Source organism: Hevea brasiliensis, chromosome 9 (assembly GCF_030052815.1).
Source record: "Hevea brasiliensis isolate MT/VB/25A 57/8 chromosome 9, ASM3005281v1, whole genome shotgun sequence".
In the NCBI taxonomy this organism is placed as follows: Eukaryota; Viridiplantae; Streptophyta; class Magnoliopsida; order Malpighiales; family Euphorbiaceae; genus Hevea; species Hevea brasiliensis.
Window position 1 is genome coordinate 20,102,045 of NC_079501.1, and position 24,233 is coordinate 20,126,277.

At 30.8% G+C, this 24,233-nt stretch overlaps 4 protein-coding genes across 5 annotated transcripts; 1 reads left to right on the plus strand and 3 right to left on the minus strand.

Annotated features, from left to right (window-relative positions):
- The first annotated feature begins 4,556 nt into the window (after positions 1–4,556).
- Positions 4,557–5,236, plus strand: LOC110661166 (uncharacterized). The gene is made up of 2 exons (XM_021819720.2): positions 4,557–4,848; positions 4,957–5,236. The coding sequence occupies exons 1-2, from the start codon at positions 4,737–4,739 to the stop codon at positions 5,214–5,216; spliced, it is 372 nt and encodes a 123-aa protein (XP_021675412.2). The 5' UTR covers positions 4,557–4,736; the 3' UTR covers positions 5,217–5,236.
- A 5,135-nt stretch (positions 5,237–10,371) lies between these two features.
- Positions 10,372–18,070, minus strand: LOC110661174 (uncharacterized). 2 transcript variants are annotated; one of them, XM_058153332.1, is made up of 7 exons: positions 17,701–18,070; positions 16,438–16,563; positions 15,103–15,303; positions 14,571–14,667; positions 11,074–11,177; positions 10,853–10,909; positions 10,372–10,755 (listed from the first exon to the last, which is right to left on the minus strand). In XM_058153332.1, exons 1-7 carry the CDS (start codon positions 17,916–17,918, stop codon positions 10,539–10,541), a joined length of 1,020 nt encoding a protein of 339 aa, XP_058009315.1. In that variant the 5' UTR covers positions 17,919–18,070; the 3' UTR covers positions 10,372–10,538. The 2 variants fall into 2 exon arrangements, with proteins under 2 accessions (XP_058009315.1, XP_021675420.2); XM_021819728.2 differs by having other exon boundaries at positions 10,372–10,760; positions 10,858–10,909; positions 17,701–18,068.
- Positions 18,071–19,773: 1,703 nt separating this feature from the next.
- LOC110661151 (loganic acid O-methyltransferase) lies at positions 19,774–21,694 on the minus strand. Its single transcript, XM_021819713.2, has 3 exons — positions 21,249–21,694; positions 20,465–21,118; positions 19,774–20,267 (listed from the first exon to the last, which is right to left on the minus strand). Exons 1-3 carry the CDS (start codon positions 21,393–21,395, stop codon positions 19,926–19,928), a joined length of 1,143 nt encoding a protein of 380 aa, XP_021675405.2. The 5' UTR covers positions 21,396–21,694; the 3' UTR covers positions 19,774–19,925.
- Positions 21,695–22,488: 794 nt separating this feature from the next.
- LOC110661175 (gamma-interferon-responsive lysosomal thiol protein) lies at positions 22,489–23,989 on the minus strand. The gene is made up of 5 exons (XM_021819729.2): positions 23,574–23,989; positions 23,431–23,496; positions 23,126–23,281; positions 22,950–23,042; positions 22,489–22,858 (listed from the first exon to the last, which is right to left on the minus strand). The coding sequence occupies exons 1-5, from the start codon at positions 23,892–23,894 to the stop codon at positions 22,670–22,672; spliced, it is 825 nt and encodes a 274-aa protein (XP_021675421.1). The 5' UTR covers positions 23,895–23,989; the 3' UTR covers positions 22,489–22,669.
- Positions 23,990–24,233: the final 244 nt, after the last annotated feature.

The following is a 24,233-nucleotide window of genomic DNA, read 5'->3' on the forward strand; positions in this document are numbered from 1 at the left end:
AAGGTAGCTTGAAACCTCCACAAGTGCTATCACAAGCACTTACACTTCCAAGCTTCAATAGGTGCTTGTACAACCTCTCTTGAATGCAATTCAATATTTCAACACTCACTCTTACTCAATACAAATCAAACTATAAAGAAGAGATGAGTTGATTTGCCAATGGTAGCTCAAAATCTTTAAATGCTCTTGAATGAAAGCAATAAATGAAAAATCAATGTTGGAGTTCAAATGTAGGCTTTCATTAAATTGTAAATGAAGTAGAGAAGGTGTATATATAGTCCCAAATTATTTTAGACCGTTTGAAACCCTTTTGGAACGTTATACACACTGCCCAAGACAAAATGGCCGTTATTTTGTCCTTTTGTGCGAAGTTGAGCAGCTCTGGACAGTTAGCAAACTAATAAAATTTTAGGAAGCGATCATACTGGTTAGCAAACTAATGTTTTTAGCAAACATATTAGCAAACCGAAAATTTTAGCAAACCAGTTAGGAAACTAAGTCAACAGCTGCATGTCTCAACTTGCAATGTAAAATGATTTAGACCTTTGAAAAATGTTTCAATGGTTGTGTTCAAGGTCATGATGAGAAAAAGTAATCAGAAAATAAATTTTCATTTTTGAGCTCCATATGACTAAATTCTCATCTATTCTTTTTCACAAAAAGGCCTAAGACTCTAACACTATACTCTTCATACCTTTTCTTTGAGTCTTGGCTTCCATAGTCTTTTTCTCATTTTGGATTTGTCTTGGAATGCCTTTGAGTATCTTTTCTTCTTAGATGCAACTTCAAAGGTTCTTTATGCATAAGACAAAGAATCTACACATCACTTAAAGGTTAGGTTAGATAGATTCTCTTTTAGTTTTGTTATCATCAAAATCAATGCTCATTTTGAGCTACACGGGGTCAACAGGGTTTGAGTTTAAAAAATAATACCCATGATTGATTCAGGTTTTATATGTGTTGATTTATATAAATACTTAATTAAATATTAAATATATATTTTTTATAATAATAATTATAAATTTTTACATATTTTATTTTATATAAAATAGAATTTAAATGTTCTATTAATTATCAAAATTTTAAAATATAAATTATTAATAAAAATAATTTTTTATGAAAATTATTCATTAAGATATTTAAAATTAAACTGATTTTTTTTTAAAATAATAATCATATTTGGATTGATTTGGGTAATTAAGAATAAATATTAATCGAATTTATAACTGATTCAAATTTTGAGAATATTAATCAGTTCGGATTCAAATAAAGTGATTTTTATGAATACCCTGCCGTTGCCATCTCTACACAAAACTGCATTTGCATTGTTCTTGAATATAAGGGGAAATGGTGGAGATAGAGGTGGAGGTGGCTGTTGTGGTGGAGCCGTCCAGATGGCGGTGGAGGAAAAATGTTGGTGAACGTGGTGGCTTTGGTAGAATGATGATGGTAATAGATATAAAAGGGTATTTAAAAAAAAAGTAAATTAAATTAAATTTTATATTTATATAAAATATAAAATTTATTTTATTAATTTATATTACATTAAATAAAGAAATTCATTTATAAATAAAATTAACTATGATTTTCATTTACAAATTTCATAATAACTTCAAACTAAACATAATTTAATCTCTAATTTTTTTAACTAATTAAGTGAATTTTAATAATATTTTGCTTGATGACAAAAAAAAATTGTAATTTTTCATATATTTGTAATATATTTTATGTACTCGATGCACTATTTTTTATGTACCGAATATATTTTATAATTTACCTTACTTTAATAAACATTAACACCAATTCATTTCTTCCCTTCCCCTCAAATTTTTCTTGCATTTTCTTTTGCGGAAATTTCGGACATGTTGAAAAACTGCTTCGCTTTTTATTTGTTGTTTTGTCAATTTTCATTTCATAAAAAATAAGAGAAAATATAAAAAGGATTCACAGTTAAATGAATTTGGACACTCGATTTGATCCCCTTACAATAATAATTATATTTGTGTGTTTATATATATTGAGGTTTCTTGAAAAATAAAAAGAGATAATTTACTTACAAAAATTATTATATTAAAATTCTGAATGTTATTACCTAAACTCATTCTGATTGTTATTACCTAAATAAGTGCCACTTCATATATTTTAATTAATAATTTATATTTTAATAATTTAATAATTTTATAAAATAATTAAAATTTATTTATTTTAAATATATATACAATTATAAAAATATTTTATATCTAATTAATTATTTATATAAATATATTTAAATAATAAACATCTAAATAGATAAAATTTAATTATTTTTAAAATTCAAATTATTTTAATAAAAATTTGATGGGATTGAAAATCCAAAAGTACTTATCGGTTGCTACTGAAAAATAGTACATGAACTTGTGTTGTATGAGTAGGTCGGACCCTCCAATACATGCAGGATTTGTCTGAACTTGAACATGATCAACACACGGATTTCTTGCAACTATACAAATTTATTACAATCAACAGCCTGGATTAATTTGTCTGTTTCTTCATATGTAATGCATTGTATCATATCATGTTTAGCTTTTCTGTATACATATATTAACAATTGCAAAATTTCATCAAATCAAATTAAAAATGGTTACTAAAAATTGTCCTTACGCAATTACCTCCCCCACGTTATTGTTTAATTGATATTTTATTATATTAAATAATTGAAAACAATTGTGTGCTTTCTTAAGGCTTGACACTTACACTATTTATTTGACCCCTTCTGTTTAAATTTTAATTTTGAACATTTTTTTATACGTGAAAATTGATGATGGTTGCTAATTATTTAATATTAAAACAGCCAAATACTGATGTAAACTAATCAACTATTTAGATTATACTGTCCTGCTAATAATAATTGAAGATAACATTAATTAATTAATTAATTTTAATATATTTAAAATCAATTCAAGTTGAATCAACGGCTCTACTCATGTATGTGCATTGATGTTACAACAACTGCACTAAAAATGGGGTCCACGACACTAAAGGATATCCTATTTAATCTGCAAATAGTTAAATCATAAAATAAAAATTATTCTGATTATATTTAATTTTTTTTTATTAATTATTAATTAGTATGTTTTTCCAAAAAAAAAAAATTTAATAAGTAGTTTTAAAAATCCAGTACTGGCTGGAGGTTGAAACTTTCATGATATCCTAAACTATGGGTAACAGCGTAATAATAACCATATGCTGCTTCATTCATATAACCCAAAAATTCCCTCGGTGATCAATAAGATAATTATTAGGTACATCTATAATATTAAAATATAATATTTTTTAAATATTATATAATATTTTTTATTTAATTATAAATAAATAAAATTTATATTTAAAAATATATATATATATATATATATATATATATATTGAATAGATCTAATAATTTTTATTAATTAATTTTATATTTTTACTAAATATTTTAATTTATTCTTAAAAATATTTTAAAATTAATATCTATAATTTTTTTTTTATAGTAAAGTGAAACACATGGATACACGAGAGTATAGGAGTTACCATACCAATACTCATATCTAGGTAATTACTGATTGTGAAGAGATTTAGCACATGCCTATAAACCTATACACACGCACACGCGTTCACAATTAATGTGAGAGCCCGAAAACTCTATCCTAGCCACACTCCATATGGAATTTCAACCAAACTCACCTACAAACGACAACAAGACCTTTTGATATTTTTTGACAGTAAAGTAAAATATATGTACACATAAAAATATAAAAATTACTACACCAACACTTATATCAAGACAATCACTAAATAAAAAAAAAATCTTAACGTATACTTATAAACACCCTACACATATCTATAATTTTATCTTAGTTTTATTATTTTGGAAGAATCTATAATATTACCAAACAACGATATAGTTAAACCATAATTTCTTTAAAGGAAGTGACTATTCGACTGAAGCTTATTAATGTATTTCTAACAATAACAACACCGTAGATAGTTTGGGACTGCACAGATCATGCACACGTGTCAATTTCGACATTTGCCAGAGACTGCCATATTGGCACGTATTCAAACTCCCAAAATGGATGGGAAATTATATGTCAGCATTTTATCACATGATAATATTATTTATCCAAATTTTTATAATTTAATCTTTACATTTGATGTGGCATTATCATATTTATCACATTTTTCTTTTAACAGCGTATTATTTTCTTAAAATATTAATATAAATAATGAATACTGTAGCACCAATTGATTAAAAAACACTAATATATATTTTTTGTTGATGCGTATAAAAAAAAGCGACAGCGATATCAAGCCGTATGCGGAAAGTGATAAAATTGAAATCAACACCAACAAATTAAGAATATAATTAATGATATTATCATAAAAATTTATTTTCAGAAAAGAATGATTAGTCCACAGAAACTTCCTTGCCGCCTAGAGGAAAATTTATTTATTTATTTCTTTATTTGGACGTTTCATCGCTTAGCTCACTTTTTTTTTTTTTTTTTTTTTTAAATGGGATAGCCTCTGTATTGTCTTTAACTACACACAACCTATTGCCTGTAATATTAAAGGCAGGGCATCAGAAATTAAGTTGATTTCAAGCACATATACATACATTATAATCATCAAAACTTGCTAATAACGAGAGAAACCTACCTCACTATAATCAATTCCATCTCGTGGGTTGGCTTTGTTACAGACGATTCATAACCATAATGGCTTCTTCTCCAGCTTCTTGCTCAACTCCGATCAAACCTTCGTCTCTCAAGCTGATAAGTAGTACTCGTCAAGCTTTTCAAGTTCGAGCTCAGAGCTTTAGAGATGAAGGTGTAAAACCCTACAGCCACTTATATGCTTGTTGTATATATATGGTCACCTTTGATGATATATAGCTAAAATACATGATTTTTTTTTAATTTTTTTTTGCTTGTTTAGGGAGTTGGAGTGAAGCGAATTTGAGGGTTCTGAGAGAGAGGATACAGGAAATTAAGATGAAGGAAAGACTTGAGAGGTGTTGCAGATGTGAATTTGGATGGAATTATTCACCTGGGTATAATTACAAGCTCAAGAAACAAGGGGGTTTATCCCAGGTTTTTGATCTTGTAGGATTGGTTTGTAGAACTATTGGTTTCAGCTGTGTTACTGGTACTTTGATCCTTGTTATTGTTTCTCTCATAATTCATTTGAATCAATGATGATGATTATTATTATTTTACGTTTTACTCCAATTTTAAAGATCAGTTGCCTGTTCTTTCTCCGGATATATCTCAGAGGCTGCTCCATGATGTTTGTGGATTCACTTGTCCAAGTAGTTGTATAGAGTATAGGTTGAGCAAAGTTGAATTTTGATGGAAAAATTGAATTGAATCAATTTCACCTATTTTTTATTTTGATTTTAATTATATATTTTTAATATTTCAATTTTTAATTTAATTTCACACGGTTAATTCAATAATAGAATGAAATAATTGAATCCATTTATTTATATATGATGTAATGCAATATGATATTATTTTGTTTGTAATTGCAAAGGGAATCTAAAAAATCCCTAAATCTCTTTTTCTTCCTCTTTTAACTCTTTTTATCTGTTGCAGAAGGTAGAACGCATTTTTCTTCCTCACCATTCTTCTCTTTTTATCTTTCTTGTTTGATACCTTATTCAATTTAATACTGAATAAAGGGGTCAAAACTGAATTAGTAAGTTTGATACAGTTATATACATATTTTCAATTGAGTTTTATTTTTATATTTTTAATATTTGGATTATTCAATTTCGAACCAAATAAATTGAATGGATAACTCTAATTGCGTAGGTTTCCTCTCTCTTCTTTTGGGTAAAAAAAAAAAGGGAAATGTTGTAACTTTCAGGCAAAAGAGTTATACATCATAATAAATAAAGGGTGTTAAGGCTGTGGAAAGCCAAATAAATAAGCTTTCCAGCAGTTGGTTTACCAAATCCACAAGCGAGAGAAAAGGTTGAGAAGTTTCCCAAATGGCACCAAATTAACACGGGCGGGGATTTACCATTCTATTAATTTTTTTCTTTTGGCTAAAAAAGAATGTTTCATTAGTGTTAGAGTCACTCAAAAGTCCTCTAGCATTTGAAGAATTTTTTTTTTTTTTAATTTTAATAGGAGAAATAATTTTTATGTGGATATAGAATCATATTTTCATTTAAAATAAAATTCATATTTTAGATATATTTCTATTTGCATGAAATTCATATTGACATTATAATAGAAAACGTCATATGAAAGATTATTTGATTTTAGCACATATATGAATAAAAGGCATAGAGTTTTAAGAGAAAGAAACCCTTGTCTATTATTAAAAAAGTTATTATTTATGTAGTGAATACATTTTTATGGTTTTTTTTAAAATTTAAAATAGTATTTTTATTAATTATATCTACAAAATTATATCTACATTTTTATGGTTTTTTATTAATTATATCTACATTTTATTTACTATAAGTAGTTAATAAAATGATATCTCTTGGATATAATGGAGTTAATGGTCAGAGTGAGGCTTTGAACTTATTAATGTATTAATTTGCATTGTTTGATTAATAGAGGAAGTTGGGCTGCCCATGGATAGGGATGACAATTTTGGACACGATTCGCAAACACGACACGAACACGGTATGAAAATATAGGGTTTGGGTTAGACTTATTCGTGTTCATGTCGAATTCGTATCAACCCATTTATGACACGGTTATAATCGTGTCGTGTCATAGGTTAATCCGCTAACCCAACTTGATACGTTTATGACACGATTTAATATTCGTGTCACGTGTTGACCTGTGACCCATTAACCCATTTGACCCACTGTGATCTATGAACCCACTTATATAGCATGTTAAATTGATCAAGTTGTGTCAAACTGTGTTAAATAGGTTATTTCATGTTAAATAGGTCGTGTCGTGTTGAATATACCTAATACTATTTAATATTAATCGTGTCATGTTGTGTAAACCGTATAATAGAAGGGTTGTGTTCGTATTTAAATTTTTTACACAATTTGTTAATCGTATCGTGTTCGTATTGACCTTAATTGTATTCGTGTAGCATGTTTACACGACACGAACACGACCTATCAATCCGAATTGTCACGCCTACTCATGAGTATAGCCTATGATAAAAGAGTGAACTACATAAATATTGTATTATCTTGTGTTTGCTAACTTTATTTTGGAGGGGTAAATGAGTCAAGCCATGCTAAATTTAGAAGAGTTCAACCTTGACCCGTGAAATTTATATTGAGCTCAAACTTGACTTGAGCTATAATTTTAAAGTTTGAGTTTAGTTCGTTTAATGGGGATGACAATTGTTATTGACCCATCTCGATTTGCCTCGTACCCTATCAATTTTTCTTAATCTCGTCCACTCTCAATATTAGGTAAAGCGAGGATAGGAAGAATAATTAAATTAATAATTATAATGATATTATTAATAAAATTATATATTTTCTATATATTCATATATTTTTAATTATACTTTTTAATTTCTATTTACATTATTTATAGTGTAATTATCTTATGATTAAGCTTACAGTTATATGTAATTCATATAATTATTTTTATTTATTTTATTGAATATTATGACATATGTAATTTATTTCTTAATAATCAGTTATAATATTTAACTTTTTAATTATATATTAAGTTCAAATTTTTATTAAACTTATTCATATGATTTGTTAAATAAGAACTTATTACATTATACTAGTTAAAATCTTTAATTATATATAAATTAAATAAAAGAAAATTTTAATTTTATTATTTTAAATATGATAAATGTAATACAATATATTTGCATATACAAACACTCAAGAATCTTAAGTGACTAATTACATCAATTTCTTTGCAAAAGATCAATACCATTAGCAATTAATTAATTAGCATAATCTCTACTTAATTAATTAGCCGTCAATTAATTAGTTGTTGTTGACGCCAGCATTAGCTAGCTAGCGATATAGAATATCTTAGGTAGTCAATGTTTTAAACTAGCTACAACACGCGCTAAGGCCTTTCCAAATTCCTGACCTATTCAAAGAAGAACAAATGCATTTGCACCAAAAATTAAAACTCAACGTATAACAGACAAAGCTTTATCAATTACAGATTTTTTTTTTTTAATCCTCTATCTGTTCCAGTTAATTTTAATTCAAAATCCAGGGATGGATGTGCATATTGTCGCATGCTGTGGGCTTATTTGACCTAATATTAGCCTTTAATCAAATCATCAGTAACATCTGACGTCCGATTAAGGGGGTGTTTGGTTTACCTGTTGGGTGCAGCTGATAGCTGATAGACACCCAAACAGGTAAATTGTGATGTTTGACAAGCTTAAAAAAATAGAGCTGATAGCTGATGGGCAATTTTAAAAAAATAGAGCTGATAGCTGATGGGCAATTGATATAATACCCATCAGCTGCAGTTTGTATCAGCTCTATTTTTAGAGCTGATTCTCATCAGCTGATAGCTGATATGATTTTATTTTTTATTTTGACCATATTATCCTTTTTTATTTAACTTGAAAATTAATATTATTAATATTTTTATTTTTTTATTTATAATTTTAATTAACGTATTTCAACTTTGTTAAAATATTTTTTATTAATAACATAAAATATAAAATATTTATTTATATCAAAAAACTTAAAATTAATTATAAATTTTTCTATTAACAATAATAATTATTTTATTATTTTATTTATATTTTTAAAATTATTTAATTATCTTAAAAAAATAATTATTTTCTTATTTCAATACTAAAATAAATGATATAATATAAAAGATTAATAATTATATATTTATTTAAATAATATAATATATTAATTTAATAATTATATATTTAATTTAATAATAAAATAAATAATATAATATAATAAATTTATAATTTTATATTTATTTAAATAATAAAATAAATTATATAATATATACCCTTATTAGTCATTTCACATATTAACAGCAACAACTAATTATAATTTTACCAAACACTTAATATAAAACATTATCATCATTTATCGATTATCATTATCATTATGATATGTTATCGATTAACATTTATCAGTTGTATTCAAAAGTTAATCCAAACAGACCCTAAATAAATAAAATTTGTCCTCTTCGTTGTCTTCTTATACATTTCGTCAACACAGGATAAAATTATGGATTCAATCCATGGAGAAATTGCTTCCTTCCGTTAGACTTAGAGCATCATTGCATTTCAAATATAGTTTTTGAAAAAAAATATTCTTTTAAATACTGTTATAAAATAATTTATTATAATTATTCAATTTTAAAATAATTGAAAGGGATTTGTAGTCTAATGAGGGAAAGCTACTTATAAAGAATATATTTAATCGTAAATATAAAAAATGAAAAAAAAAAAGAAGTATGTGCCAATAAATTCCAAGAGAAGTGACGTAAGTAGATGGGCAATTTTCAAACCGTTGAATCGGTGGTGCTAATTAATCGTTTTGTAGGATTTTGCAAGATGCATGCAACGCACGGCATTTTTAATCTGCATTGTGAAAAATCTGTACGTTCTTATAATTTTAAGGAAAATTCCCGAACTAATTTATTTGTAAATATGTAAAACCTTATTTAACTTAAGAAAATATATTATTTGTCTTTATTTTAATTTTATTTTTATTTTGAAGTGATATGGTACTGACATTTTGTCAAAAAGTTTTTAGCACTCTTTTAAATAGACTATTTATTCTTTATATCTTATAAAAATTCTTAAAATATCTCGTTTATTTATCTTCTATGAAGGAAACAATGTCCTTCACATTGTTTTCATTCTTACTTCTACTAAGAATCGTGCTAAAGGGATTAACAGGATCAGTTGGGACAGACTGTGCATGCTTAAGGCGGACGGTGATATGGGATTTCGCAACCTCCATGCTTGATAAGCAAGGTTGGAGGATATTGTCTAAACCTCATTCTCTCCTAGATCGAGTTTTCCAAGCCAAATACCTTCGAACTGGAGACTTTCTCGTAGCTTAAGTAGGTCATAACCCTAGCTTTATTTGGAAGTGTTCTTCATGCCAAGGATCTATTATGAAGGTGCATTTGATGGAGAGTGGCGAAGGGCAATTCTATAGAGGTGCGGTCCACTCCACGGATTAATAATGATCTAGATTTTTTTATTTTATTGAATCTCCGATGGTGGATTGTTGCGAAGGTCTTCTTGTCAAGGATTTGATTTCAGGAAACGGTGGAGCTTGATTTTTGAGCATGCTTTGTCGAGTCGGATGTTGAGAAGATCCTTAGAATCCCTATGGACATTTTGTCGAGGGATTAAAGTGAATGAAATAAGGGATGACTTCTATCATGCAGATAATAAGGGATTAATGTGGATGAACTATCACTAATGTGTCAAATCCAGGATTCAATAATTTTCAAGCACATAGCAAGTTTTCTTGAAAGGGATGATTTCTATCATGCAGATACATTTAACACCTTCAAAACATGATAACAAAACCTGACAAGCCAACACCAAATTAACGCTTAGCTCCGAAGGAATGCCACAGTAGCAACACGTGATCCCACAGATCCGCCAAACATGAATGCGGGATATGTTTGAACATGATTGAGATATCGGAATACAGGATGATCTCCAGATACTTGGTCCTTCCGAGTCTCTAATCCCTGGGACAGATTAGTCCTCTGGTTGAAACTTTCCACTTCATGCACCAGTTCATCCTTTGTACTGTTACACGAGGTGGTCACCTAACATTGTCGACCAAAAAAAAAAAAGAAATTGAATTTTATTATATTAGTTGGAGTTCAAGAAATAGGGAGTCACTATAAAATAATTAAAGCTTACCAATATTCCACCAGATGCAACCAACTTTGAAACAGAATCCCAGTACATGATCCTAAAATTGAGGGGGGAGATCAGCTTAATTTTCCACTATGGTACAAGAGAATGGTTGAGATGGAAACTTACCAAAAGAAAAAAATATAACAGGCTCATAGTAGCAATAAAATATATAAGATTTGGGTACAAAGGCCAGGAATAGTAGGTAATGCTATTAGTTACCTTTTGATAGGACCATCAGGATGCAATCCAATGGCATCTAAAGTTCCTTTATCCATCACAAGCTGGAACTGTCTTTCTACCTTTGTTTCAAGAATATCAACAACCTAAAGACAAAATGGAAGCAGCAAAATAAAACTTCAAACAAAAAAAATGCAGAAAGTCATTGATTGAAACAAATTTGTGATAAGACAAGTATGACCATATTCAAAATTCACAAACAATCAAAGTATTTCAATAACCAGAAGATTCATATTCTGCAAACCGAATAGCAGGTATTAAGAAAATTGTCAGAACAGAGTAAATGTTTTCAGTTCTATGACTGTTTGGGGAAAAAATAATGGACTTCAAAAATAAAAATTCCACTAGCTTTGGAAGTAGATATTATCGCAAGGAGAACCAAAAGGACACACTGGATTTGAAAGTAGACATACTCATAAAATTAAACCACATGATATAATAGCTATGCTAAGATGCACAAACTTCATTAGCTCACTGTGCTTCACATAATGCAGTATAACTGTTATCTACACTCCTAGGGTTATTTATTGCATGAAAGTTATAGGTAATGACTAGGAGTGTAGATAACTGTTATGTGTCATGACTAAGAGTCCAGTAACATGCAAAGTCTTGCACTAACATTTGGTGATACAAAGCACAATGTAACTAAGTATGAACTCTCAAGATCTCCTAGTGTTCTTGATGAAAATTTCAGACTTACAAGCAACAAATAGCAAGCCCATAAATCCATAATTAAAGAATTAAACTGACATCAATAACACCTGTAATAACTAATAACTAACATAATACAAAACAGCCATGCCCAACGTCTAATAATTGTTCAAAATTAGTTGGATCATCCTTATTAATGTTGTTCACAATTTAGAACCTGATAGCATTATATAAAAAATACACACCTCACTCAAGTGAACATGTAAATTGTGCATTAACTCACAAAGTATTCATTCAAGTTTAAACTATGTAATCAGAACCTCAGAAAGTGCTCACTAAGGAGCACAAGTGCAGTGAGATATGGATCCAGTGCTCAGGACCCTTCATGTCAGGCAAGTGCCTTTAACAAGGTGCTTGCTTTCCCCCCTTAGGCAGCCGCCTCGAGGCACACAGCTTATTAAAATCCATTTATTATATATTGTAGGTTTTTGCAGTTATAATTATTGACATGCAAAAAAAAAAAAAAAAACATGAGACTGATGGAGCTTTTTTCTTATTTCCTTGGGTTAGCAGTTGCTAGGATTTCCAACTTGCTCTAGGAAAAAGGCAGATGGTGTTGGAGAATCAAGTAAGAACACAATTGATGTAGAACCAGGGAAACAAAAGGGAATAATGGGGTGAAGTGGTTTACAGGTAACAGTAGCCAGGAGCAGTGCCAAATATGCAACAGTGGGACAGTGGTTTTGTGATGGCTTGGAAACCAGAGGGAAACAAGTTTTTTTTTAGTAGTAAACTAATGGAAGGAAGTTTTGAAGGACGCTTAAACACAGGTTGGACTTTTGGCTCTGATATCAAATTCATGTAGAACAAGAACATAAAGGGTAGAAAAGAATGAGAAACAAATTCTCAAATAAAGAACAGAACATTCTCAAATTTTATTAATTGTCAACAATAATATCATAATAATCTCTCCCTAATAAAATATCTAGACATAGGTATTTGTAATGTATCAACTAATCCTATTAGTAACTAATTAGGAATACTAAACCAAAACAATTTATAAATACTGAACAAACTCAAACTAGGAAAATAGTAAACCTAATATTCCTAAATAATAATAATAATAATAATAATAATAATAGAATTACTAAATAATAGAACTCTAAACTTCCTAATTTTATAGTGAAAAATTAAATTAACATAATTCCTAAATTTAATCTTCCTTGACTGCATCACCAAGAAACTAAGCCAAATCAATCAAGCAGTAAAAGTCTCGTGCAAATTCCAAAGCTTCAATTTCATGGCCTCCATTTGAAGATATGATAATTCAGATGAAATAGATCGAAAAGAAAGTAAAGGCTATCAATCTGGTGGTCAAGATAAAAATGTTAAGGACTTGAATTGGGAATTCTGATGATGATTTATAAGCTAGTCTAGAATATTCAGTTTTTTTCAAGGTATTTCTTAGTAGTTTCTCAGATTAGCATTTTATTCAGTTCTCTTTTGGTGTGTATTGTTAACATAATTTTATGTTTAATGTTACAATATGGCATCAAGTACTAGAATTTTTCATACACCATTTTCTGGATAATTGCATGTTCATTTTATTAGTTATTTCACTAATTTCTTTTGGCACATTATTTTATTAAGAAAATTTTCAAATTGCTTCAATTAGGTGAGCTCTTTTTTTTTTTTTTTTTTGGTGTGTGCACATGCGCACTTTGTGCTTTACATTGTGTTTGGATTTAATGAAAATAAGGGAGGAAGGAAAATTTGCAAGGAAAATAACCTTTTTTTTTTCCACTTGACTTAAGTTAAAGAGGAAAATAGAGAAAGAGAAAATTTGGAAAGGAAAATATGTGTTAGATTTCACTCCCATTTTCTCTCCAAATTCAGGGGAAAGTGGGAGGAAAATGTTTAAAATTACAAAAATATACCTATATTTTTTAGGTTCTTTTTGAATATTTAGGAGTAGAATTGTAATTTTATTGTTCAAAAAAGTAACATTGTAATTTTATTATTCAAAAAAGTAACATTGTAATTTTATTATTCAAAAAAGTAACTTTCCTCTCAATATTTTCCCTTCTAATCCAAACATAAAATGAAAAGGTTATTTTTCTCCCTAATCATTATCTTCTTTTATTTTCCTCCCATTATTTTCTTTCCTCCCATCCAAACATAGTGTTAAGGTGATGGAGAGAGCTATCACCTTAAATGCACCTTTTGCTTGGACTACCTATTGTTATTCTACTTGTGAATATTAATTACAACATGGTGGCCACTAAAAGATCATTGATTTCTTTATTTTGAATTATGCCACTTCCTCATTATTGCATATCATACTCCCCAGACCATTGTCATAAACAAAAATAATGAAGGAAATAGGAAATCACCCTTTTAAAATAGTTGTTTGGAACTATCTCCTATTTACTATGAGTACCAAAAAAAAACACCAAGCCTAATTTAAATCCAGTTATAGATTTATATCATGATTCATCCAGAGAGCTGTCAACTGATCTGATTCTGACTAGAGTAAGGTAAATCCAAATCCAATTTACTAAATGATAATTTTTTTAAAATTCAATTCAACACTTGACGTCAGCAGATTTTTTTTAAAACTCAATTCAGATCCAGAAATAGGATGTTTAACACATTTATTCAATCTGTATTTATGATCAAAGAAATTCTTAAAAACTTTAAAACAGATGAAACAAAATAATAATGTATAGTTTACAAATGCCACCTAATAAATATAATTGTGTATATACATGTATACATAAAAGAATAGGCCATTATTTCATAATAATAATCTCAAAGCTGTATCATACCAGAAAGTTGATGTTGGAAAAACCATCACGATCAGCAAGGCTCCTGGCAAGGTCAATTGCCCCTTCACTATAATCAACTCCAGTTAAATCAGAGAACCTGTAGCCAAAATCATCAAGACTACATATCTTCTTGAATGTAACAATCAATATAAAAATATTAAAACAAATATTAACAAATTAAAAAAAAAATTTAGCCAAAATTGAATAACAGTTCTGTAACAGCTAAAAACTTTGCATCAAACTTAACAGTTTACAGGCAGAAACTTAAAAGAGAGATTAATCCATTATTCATTTACTAAGCAATGATATCTAGCATTTGTAATGTTCAGAATGCTAGGATGACTTTCAGGACTGTCCTATTTTAATCTCCAAATTACAAATTGCATATGATACTGTTCTCATATAGAGGGAAAAATTGATCAACATGAGTGCAATTTAAATATTGCATCTTTATGAACTAATCTAAAATATTTTGATTGATTTAACAATTAATATATAATACCAGAACTACAGCCAAAATCTCAAAGTGTACCCCTGTTTTGCAAGTTCTTGAAGGAGCAAACCGTTGCCAGTTCCAATGTCAAGTACACTCCAGCTAGACAAATATTTATCTCCCTGTTCACCAGGTTCAGACTTGACATCATCAACATGATTAGGAATGTGACCTTGTGAAATCTCAATGCACAAGCTCTTGGTCCAAGAAACAACAACATCCATTACATCAGACCCAAACCTATGGAAAACAATGAAAAACAACAAATATATGAGTTTGGGATGGCAATCACACGCCATAATAACAGTAAATATGACATTGTCTTTGAAATTTGAATATCTTGACTATCTTTTCATATCAAATTCAAAAATAGAAGTTATAATTGATACTCCCTAGAACTAATCTTTAAATAGGTTCATATCCTATAAATGGCATCTTCAAAAAGACAAGTGCCCTCTAATCTGAAGAAAGTGGGGCCTAACTAATATATTGGGAAAATTCAAGCAAATTGTCCTTTTATTCTGGTTACTTATGATTTTTTGGTGGCAAGGATAACCATACAGAAGCATCCAAATGCCCTTATCATTTGGGTCAGGTTAACCCAAAAGAATATTCAACCGGCCTGGCACCTTCGGTAAGAGTTACTTCAAATCAATGCTAAAGAAAAGGTACAAATGAACTGAATTTTTCTCTCTTTATCTGATTAAGTGCTCATGTTTAACTTATAACATCCCCATAAATAAAACAAATAAAAACCACTCATATAGGCAATTTAAGACCAAAAAAAAAAAACTCTAATAAGAATCACATAATAAAAATCATATTATGAAAACATAACGATTGATAGTATGGCATACACCAAGAGCGTGATGGATCAAAGGCTATTAGCTTGATAATCCAGTAAACAAAGGAAATAGGAGAACGGTCACAAATTGCACAATGACTTACCAATCCCAAGATGTTCCAACTAGTAAGCTAGAAAAAGCATTGATAAGTATTTAGCATTCAAATTATTATTTCTTTCCTAAGATGAATTATTATTACAGACCACTATAAATTTCCTTTCAATAAGCAATATATATCATGTAAAATTTACAGTTTAAGTATAATCTTAATATCCTTCAAAGAGATGAAGCCAAAGCTTTTAATCTTTGATCATGTCAAGTCATTCTTTGGGTTTACTTTGTCCTCTCATAAAACTAAAGCTGCACATAGAGCAATCCAATTGATGCCAAAGAGATAATGCATATTCTAGGGAATAGTTATGGTTCCATTCTGTTAAGAAATGGTACTCATGCTCCGTTGTCATATACAGTGAACTAAAGAAATTTACTTGTTGAACAGAAAAAGTACATGGATGAAGGAAATGGTTACCATATTTCACCAGCATGGCCATGCTCACGAAAGTTTGCCAACTCATCTGCATATGCAGCATCCCAATAAGTCTGAAGACCTAGCATTGATGCCACCCCTTCACCATCTGCTTCGTCCTTGTCAGAACTGTGTGCACAAATAAACCACATTTGCGCAAAGGTGAACAGCACACAAGCACCCAAACCCAACAAGAAATTTTCAAGGTGAGCACAACAAACACATAACCATCGCTAGTTAGCTCCTTTTCTAGCTCCAGAAATTTTTTAAGAACTTCATCAAACTGGTGAACCCCATTGAAAGTTCATGCAAAAAGGTCCATAATCATTAGAACATGAGTCTTAGTTAGGGATGGCAACGGATCGGATTTTTGCTAGTACCGATCCAACTGAACCCTAATAAGATGGGTTTGAATAGTATACAATCAGGTTTAAAACGGGTTTGAGTTTAAAATTTAATGCCCATGACAGGCTCGAGTCAGGTTTGTATTTTACGTGATGCGTTAACCAAATACATTTATATAAATATTTAATTAAATATAAAATATATATATTTTTATGATAATATATATAAATTTTTATATATTTTTTATTTTATATAAAATAAAATTGAAATATTTTATGAAATTATTAAATTTTCAAAATATAAATTACTAATAAAAATAATGTTTTATATAGATTATTAATTAAAATATATAAAATTAACTAAGTTCAGTTATTTATTGGTGTTAATAATAATCGAGTTTGGGATAAGTTAGAATAATTGAAAATAAATTTTTATCGTATTTAGGATGAATTTAAATTTTGAGAATACTAATTGAGTTCCAGTTCAGGTCGTTGATGTTTAGGGGTACCCCCACCCGTTGTCATCCCTAGTCTTAGTAATACAAAAATAGTCAGTCAGTTTTTCAAATTTTACAATAATTTATAAAACAATGGAAAACAAATCAGGAAAAATAAAAACTACTATGTTTTAACTTGTCATAGTATCCAAGAAGAATAAAACATTCAACCAAACAATTTAGTTAATTAAGCATTAGGAACTAAACTTTTATGCAATCCTAATCTACGAAACAACACGTAAAATCCCTAATCCTAGCCCAACCAATCCAATTATCTACAGCTCCATTTCTAATAATCTCAACTCCCAAACGTAAAACACAAATATCCAATTAATTCCATAGCTTTCCTAGATCTTCAGCGCAACCAAACGGGGAAAAAAAGGAAAGAAAAAGTACTAACTAAAAGAGGTAGACGCTAAAGTTACTTGTAATCAGAAGCAGCACGGAAATTGGCAGAAGAAAGAGCCTCGGCTGCATCGGCGTGGCGTTGATCATCATCGAGAGTGCTTCCATAGTCGCTCTTAATGGACCAGGAGTCGGCAGCAACAGACCTCTCGTCGTCGGAAACCAGATCAGCAGTGGTAGCTCGGGTTTGCAGCTGTGTAAGGTCGGCTTCTTCCGGTTGCAACCGTATTCCCGCCATGAAAGTGTATGATTAATCTGAGGAGGGGCAAGGGAGACGGCTTTGGAGATTTGCGCGGCACTCAGATAGAGAAAGAGAGACTCCGAGGGTGATGTCAGAGGAATCACCGTGGGGAAGCACCGGACATGGTCAAACCTTATAAATGCGTTGTGAAATTAATTTTAAACAGAAAATTAAAAAATCATTTTGTGAACAAAAATACAAAAATATTCGGTTTAGATTAAATAAAAAAAATTCTTAAGTTTTATTTTTAAAAAATAATTTATTTTTTATTATTTTAAAATTTTTGAATTCATATAATACTATTTAATGATATGTATATCTCTAAATTTGAATAATTTTAAAAATTAATAAATAAAGTATATATTTATATTTATAGAGTTCTTTAATATATTTAAAATTGATTATTAAAAATAATTCATTTTTTATGAAATATATTTGAATGTTGAGAACCTGACTTTTAATTATAATTTTTATTTGATATTAAATAAAATTTAAATTTAAAATATTATAATTTGAAAGAAAATTTTTAATACAATTAGCTTGAATTAAAACTCTTAACACTTTATAATTTTGAAGACAATTTCAATAAATTAAAACTCATAAATTATTATTAGTATTTATGAAGATTTCTTTCCCATCATTTGTTTTTCATGTAATGGTGAATTAAATGAATTTCAATTGATAATATTGTTTGTAGTGCCAATTAGAAATTCAAGATAACTCATTGGTCTAAAAAAAATTGGAAATATTGTCCATTTATTCCTAAGAATTTCCGACTCTCTAGAGTAACAAAGCATACTAATTGACATTAGGTTATGCCACATTTTAAGTATCTAGCCATTTATAACTAATAACAAATCCAATCTTTGGTAGTGTCCCAAAACCCACAAGAATAATAACTTATATACATTTATACCAATGTAGTGTAGATAATAATGATCAATAATGTGTATATTTGGAATCTCCATCAAGTGGAATTGATTAAACATAGGGATAATCTATTATTGAACCAAAAAAGGAAGGACTCTACTAGGAGGGATCTCACCTCTCAGCACTGCAGATGGACACAAGGAGAGAGCTAATTGTGCCTTATTATGAGCCATAAAATTACATTAGCATGAAATATTATAACTAAAATGAACAGAATTAAACCTCAATCAAGTGCAAAATAATATATTCCAAAGTCTCACTAGTTGCAAACCTAATATCTGAAGAGTGAATATCTTTAACAAGCGGTTGAGAGAAATTTTTCTTCTTTGTTTTTTTTGTTTTTTAGAGATTAGTCTTCTTTGTTGTCAATTCTGTGGCATGCTTTGCCCCTTTCAAACAAAGGATAGCTTCATCCTTAATTCGAAGTGCGAGTTTCCCTCCTCAACTTCAAGTGAGGTTGTAAAAAATGTTTCTCTAATTTTTCTTTTGGCTTGTATAAATCCAACTTTTTCACTGGTGAGAGACTTTACAAATTCGCGCAGCTTGGTTGAGTACCTTAGGGGTCCTTCATAGAAGTTGTTTTTTTGGGTTTTGGGTGCTTGGTGCTTCACTCTGTGGATGGTATAGATGCTCTTTGGAGTCTTATGGCCAACATCTTGTGGTGCTCGACTCTCAAGGCTAGATGTAAGTGAGAAGCCGAGAGCCTTGTCATCACCACCCTCGAATGGTTGTTGTTGATGTTTCCTGATTATGGGGAACTTGAGGCCTTGACTTCGACAGAACAAGGTTGGTACATTTGGGCCTTAAGCCTTATAATGTTTTTACCACTTCATTTTATCTTAAAAAAAAAAAAAAAAAAGAGACATATCATTTGAGGATGCAAAAGTAGCTTTGTTCTCCTCCCAATTGTTACTCACCATAGACGATAAGACTCTAGGTTCACTTCTTACACTATCAAAGACCAACGTGTTACTATCCTTCCACAAAAACAACATCAATAAGCAAGCCAAAGCAAGATCCCAAATAGACGTTATTTGGGATCAAAGTTGATCTTATTTAGATCCTGGAACTTAACTAATCATTTTCCAGATACATTTTGCGCTTCAGAACAGCGCATGGTACAAATGCACGCTTATAGCTTAAGTCAAAAGCGACAGAGTTTTCAGCGATTTTGTTCTGCAATTGGTTGAATAAACTTTCAATGATCTGGGCTCCAAAATTTTCCTTGATGGGCTCCTCCAAGATTGCTCTTATGTGCATAACACCTTCTCCAACTTCAGGACAGGGAAGTTCCAGGGCATGCATTCTTTCGATGGTGAAACTCCCGTTTTTCGCAATCAAATCCTTGAATTCTATTGGATTTGGGAAGTACAGTGGTAAGTTGAAGGAATCCACTTTTTCTTCGCTCACCTTTCCCTTCAACACTATAAACATATCCAATATTAGCTCAATAACACCCAATAATTTTTTTTAATTAAAATATAAAAAATAAATAAATGGTTAAATAGTAAATAGAAATTGAAAAGCAAAGAAAATTGCTTTTATATAACGCAAAAATGAAAATGAAATTTAATAATGTGCAGAACATTAATAAATAGCCAGGACATACTGACCATGTTGACTAGATCCATGAGGGTAGATCCCAAAAGATCAAGAACTGCAGTGAGAGCACATTTAGTATCTGGAGGAACACTTGTGAAGAGAAAAGCCATAAGCCCTCCAGGAACAAGCTCTAGGGCTCTGGCTTTCAGAAAGGACTCCAGGTCCTTGGCAAACTGCATGGTGTAAGCCTCAGCAACTTCCTTTGGAGAGTTTGTAAAATAAACTTTCCCTTTGTTCCAAGCTGGAGAAACAGTGTCCTGGAGCTCATCCGGCACCTTTGAGAGATTTGCAAGTGCATAAGAGGAGTAGGCAAAATGGAGAGAAGCCGGAGGAAACAAGCGACCATGAAAGGATCCAGGCACACCAGAAGCATAGTATTCTTTGTCACTGGGAAGGTTCTTGAAAAGCATATTGAAATCGTTGAAAACTAGATCATTGAAGAACACCTGAAACTCAAGACTGTCTAGATCGAGTCCATGAAATTGGCATTTGAGCTTTGCAAGTTCTACTATGTTTTCAACTGCAAGAAATGTGTTAGGCCCAGCAGCACAACCCAAGTCCGCAATCCTGAATATGGTTGGAGAGGATGAAAATATTTGTTTGATGTCAAGTTTCTCCAAAATTGTCTCGAAGATGATACCCTTTGCCTTATCTACCCCAATTTTCTGCGCGTTAGGGGAAAAAAAAAAAAAAGGGAAGAAGAGCTATCATTATTTAAGTTTGTACTATCATCATGACTTATTGCTAAATCACTGCAAATTTACTCGGAAAATAGACTTTAGTGACAGAAAATACCTGCAAGAAAGAATTGTGGATATAGCTATAAATGGAGTTTCTGGTCTGGTCACTAGCCATTTCTAATGGATGTCTTGTAGAGACTTGGGAGGGCGGGGGTGGTGGTTGTAGTGGGTTTACATAACAACTTATAAAGGCATTGAGCATATACAGTGCAGCGAGCAAAACACTGGAAACAGAAACACGAATAAGGAATAGGGTGCGGGAACTGACAGATTCCTTGCTGGTATCGAAGAAGAATGTCTGATCTGCTGGTCAAACATAGAAAAACTCTTCACAAGGGATAGGTACTACTATCATTCTTGCCACTGATCACTTGCTGTTCGTTTCTAAATTGGCTTTTCCTAGTGTATTTGATAGAGTTTTTGGTATATGAATATGAACCTTTAGAATTTTTTTTTTTTAACACTTTGAAAATAATTAAAGGGGATAAAAGTCATCGTGGTTTGAACTATGATCTACTGTAAAATGAAACATATGCTTGATCACTTATTTATTTGAATGAATAAATCATTAAATATTATAATTAAAAATAATTTTTAAATTAAATAGTAGGAAAACATTTACTTGAATTTAGTAATTTACTTTAAAGTGATAATTACGAAGCTGGCTAAACAGTATTCTAAACATCATCTAATTTTTATGTTAGTGATCGAATTTTAATTTTTCTGATTAAATATTTAAATTGATTCATAATTTCTAATAATATTAAAATTAATCTAATTTGTAAAATATGAAAAATTCTTTTTTTATTAATTAGAGTAATAATTAATCAATTTTAATTCGATAACATTGCAATAAGGTTTGAAATTAAAAATTGACCCCAAAAAAAATTACAACAATAAAAGACAAAGAGGAAGAAAATCGAATTATTGCTAACTTTGACCGGCAAAAGACACAAAAGGCCTAAGCAAAGAAAAAACGCACCGTTTGGATCGTTAGTCGGTCCTAGTGTTCAACTCCCTTTTGCAACAAGAAAAACGCCCCGGTTCTGGTGTCCTTTGCAAGAAGTGAAAGCGGATTGCCGTTTGGCCTTACAAACGACAATGGACACTTCACGTAACCGAGGGCATATTGAAATGTAATTAAAAAACGGCAGCGAAACGCCTTACCCAAACAACGGATGCTTGCATTGCATCCTGTCATTTGGCGGCTAACCACATCATCCCATTAGTTTTTCAACCCATTAATTATTTTCTTCAGTTAGTAAAATTTAAATAATAAAGCATACGCGTTGAAATGCCCGGAAACTGAATTTTCACTTGCAGATCCTTAATTACATCATCTGGCTCTGTGAACTACCATCACTAGAAGTAGTTTAAGTGGACCAGAAAGCTATACATAGATGGCCCAGTTAATTATTGTATTATAAAGGTGCTTGTCCTGTTGAACAGAGAGATGATATACAACAACCACAAGAATCATGCCAAAGACTCCATATTCTCCTGCACCCTGGCCGGATGCTTCGCTGGCCTTGCTAAACCTGCAGGGCAAACTGAGTGGAGTGACCTTTCCTTAGAAACTGAGCTGGTGGGATATGAAACACATGCTGTGGGCAAAGATTTGCCTCTGTATGACTTGCAGACATACTCTACAAAATTATCATAGTTCTGCATCCAGGAAAAAAAAATGAAGATAATATTGGGATGATAAGAGGACAAAAAAGAATCAAAATTTTGTGCATATTGGATTCCGGGTGACCTCAAGGAGAGGATTTCCATTCACCACGACCCATGGTACATATCTGTGAGGCGGATTGAGACTATCAGTTCTACTTCCGTATTGCAGTAAAAGCTGCATATCAGGGATGAAGCATTCATGTCAATGAATTCAATTATATTTCAATGTGGAGTTCTGTGTAAATAGATTGGCCAAACCTCTCTTCCACGCGCGCTTTCATGGCAATCCTTAATGGGTTTTGCGGGGAACCCCAATTGTTCTGCACATACATTATACAATGCTTCTGCTCCATTTCCAAGACCCATGGCAGAAGACTGCTCTTCAATGCACTGAATCAGGTTGAAGTGCATAATCTGTATAGAAATTTGACAGAACATCCACCCTAAATAATTAAATAGTGGCTGAATACAGTAGTTCTATTTTCAAAATATTCCGTTTCTGTAATGGTTTTGTAAAGAAATCAGCAACTCAAGAAGTAGGAAAAGGGGAAAGCTGGCCTTACCACATCAGGCCAGATGTCGATGACACAGGCATGGATGCTATTAAGGTAGCATTCATCTTCCCCATGCTGCCGAATACCAAGTACAAAAATGATTAATAGGATTTAAAGGCACTCTTCAATTTAGGTTGAAGAAAGCAATGAACCTGGCATGAGACAGTACTATCGGGTAGAATCATAGCATTGCCCCAGGGGACCAGCTGCAGATCAAGAATGGTCATGAGATCAGTCTTGATGGCCTTTGCGAGAGGATCCAAAATGAAATTCCTGCAATAGGGACATAGGGTTTCATAATACAAAGACACAGATACTTTCTCGGGATTAGCTACAGCTTTCTTCTGGGAATGAAAAGGAGGAGCTGGTTTCATGGCAACATTGTTTCCTGAAGAAGAAAAATGGGAAGAAGAGACAAACAAGAAGAGAAGAGAACTGAGAAAAAAGAAGAAAAGTACTAGACCGGAAGCCATTTTTCTATTTTGAAAGACAGCTTTAGTGCACTGAAGATTCAATGTGGTGGAGGAGGTTGGCACATATATACAGGCATCTAGTCATCTTGCAACTGCAATATCGCTTCTGTCTCTTTCTATACATGTGTGACCAATAATGCCCTGGTACTGCTATTAATGCACTGTAACGAGCAGTTGAAACATATAAATGAAGTGTTTCTGCTTGCGTGGGCATACAATCAAATGTGATATGTTCAAAATTGGACCTAGACTAAAGCATCAAATTTTACAGACAGGAATATGGCTAAGCCACTGAACGAAATTAACAATAGAAAGGGTTGTGTTAGGGAAAGTGGGCTA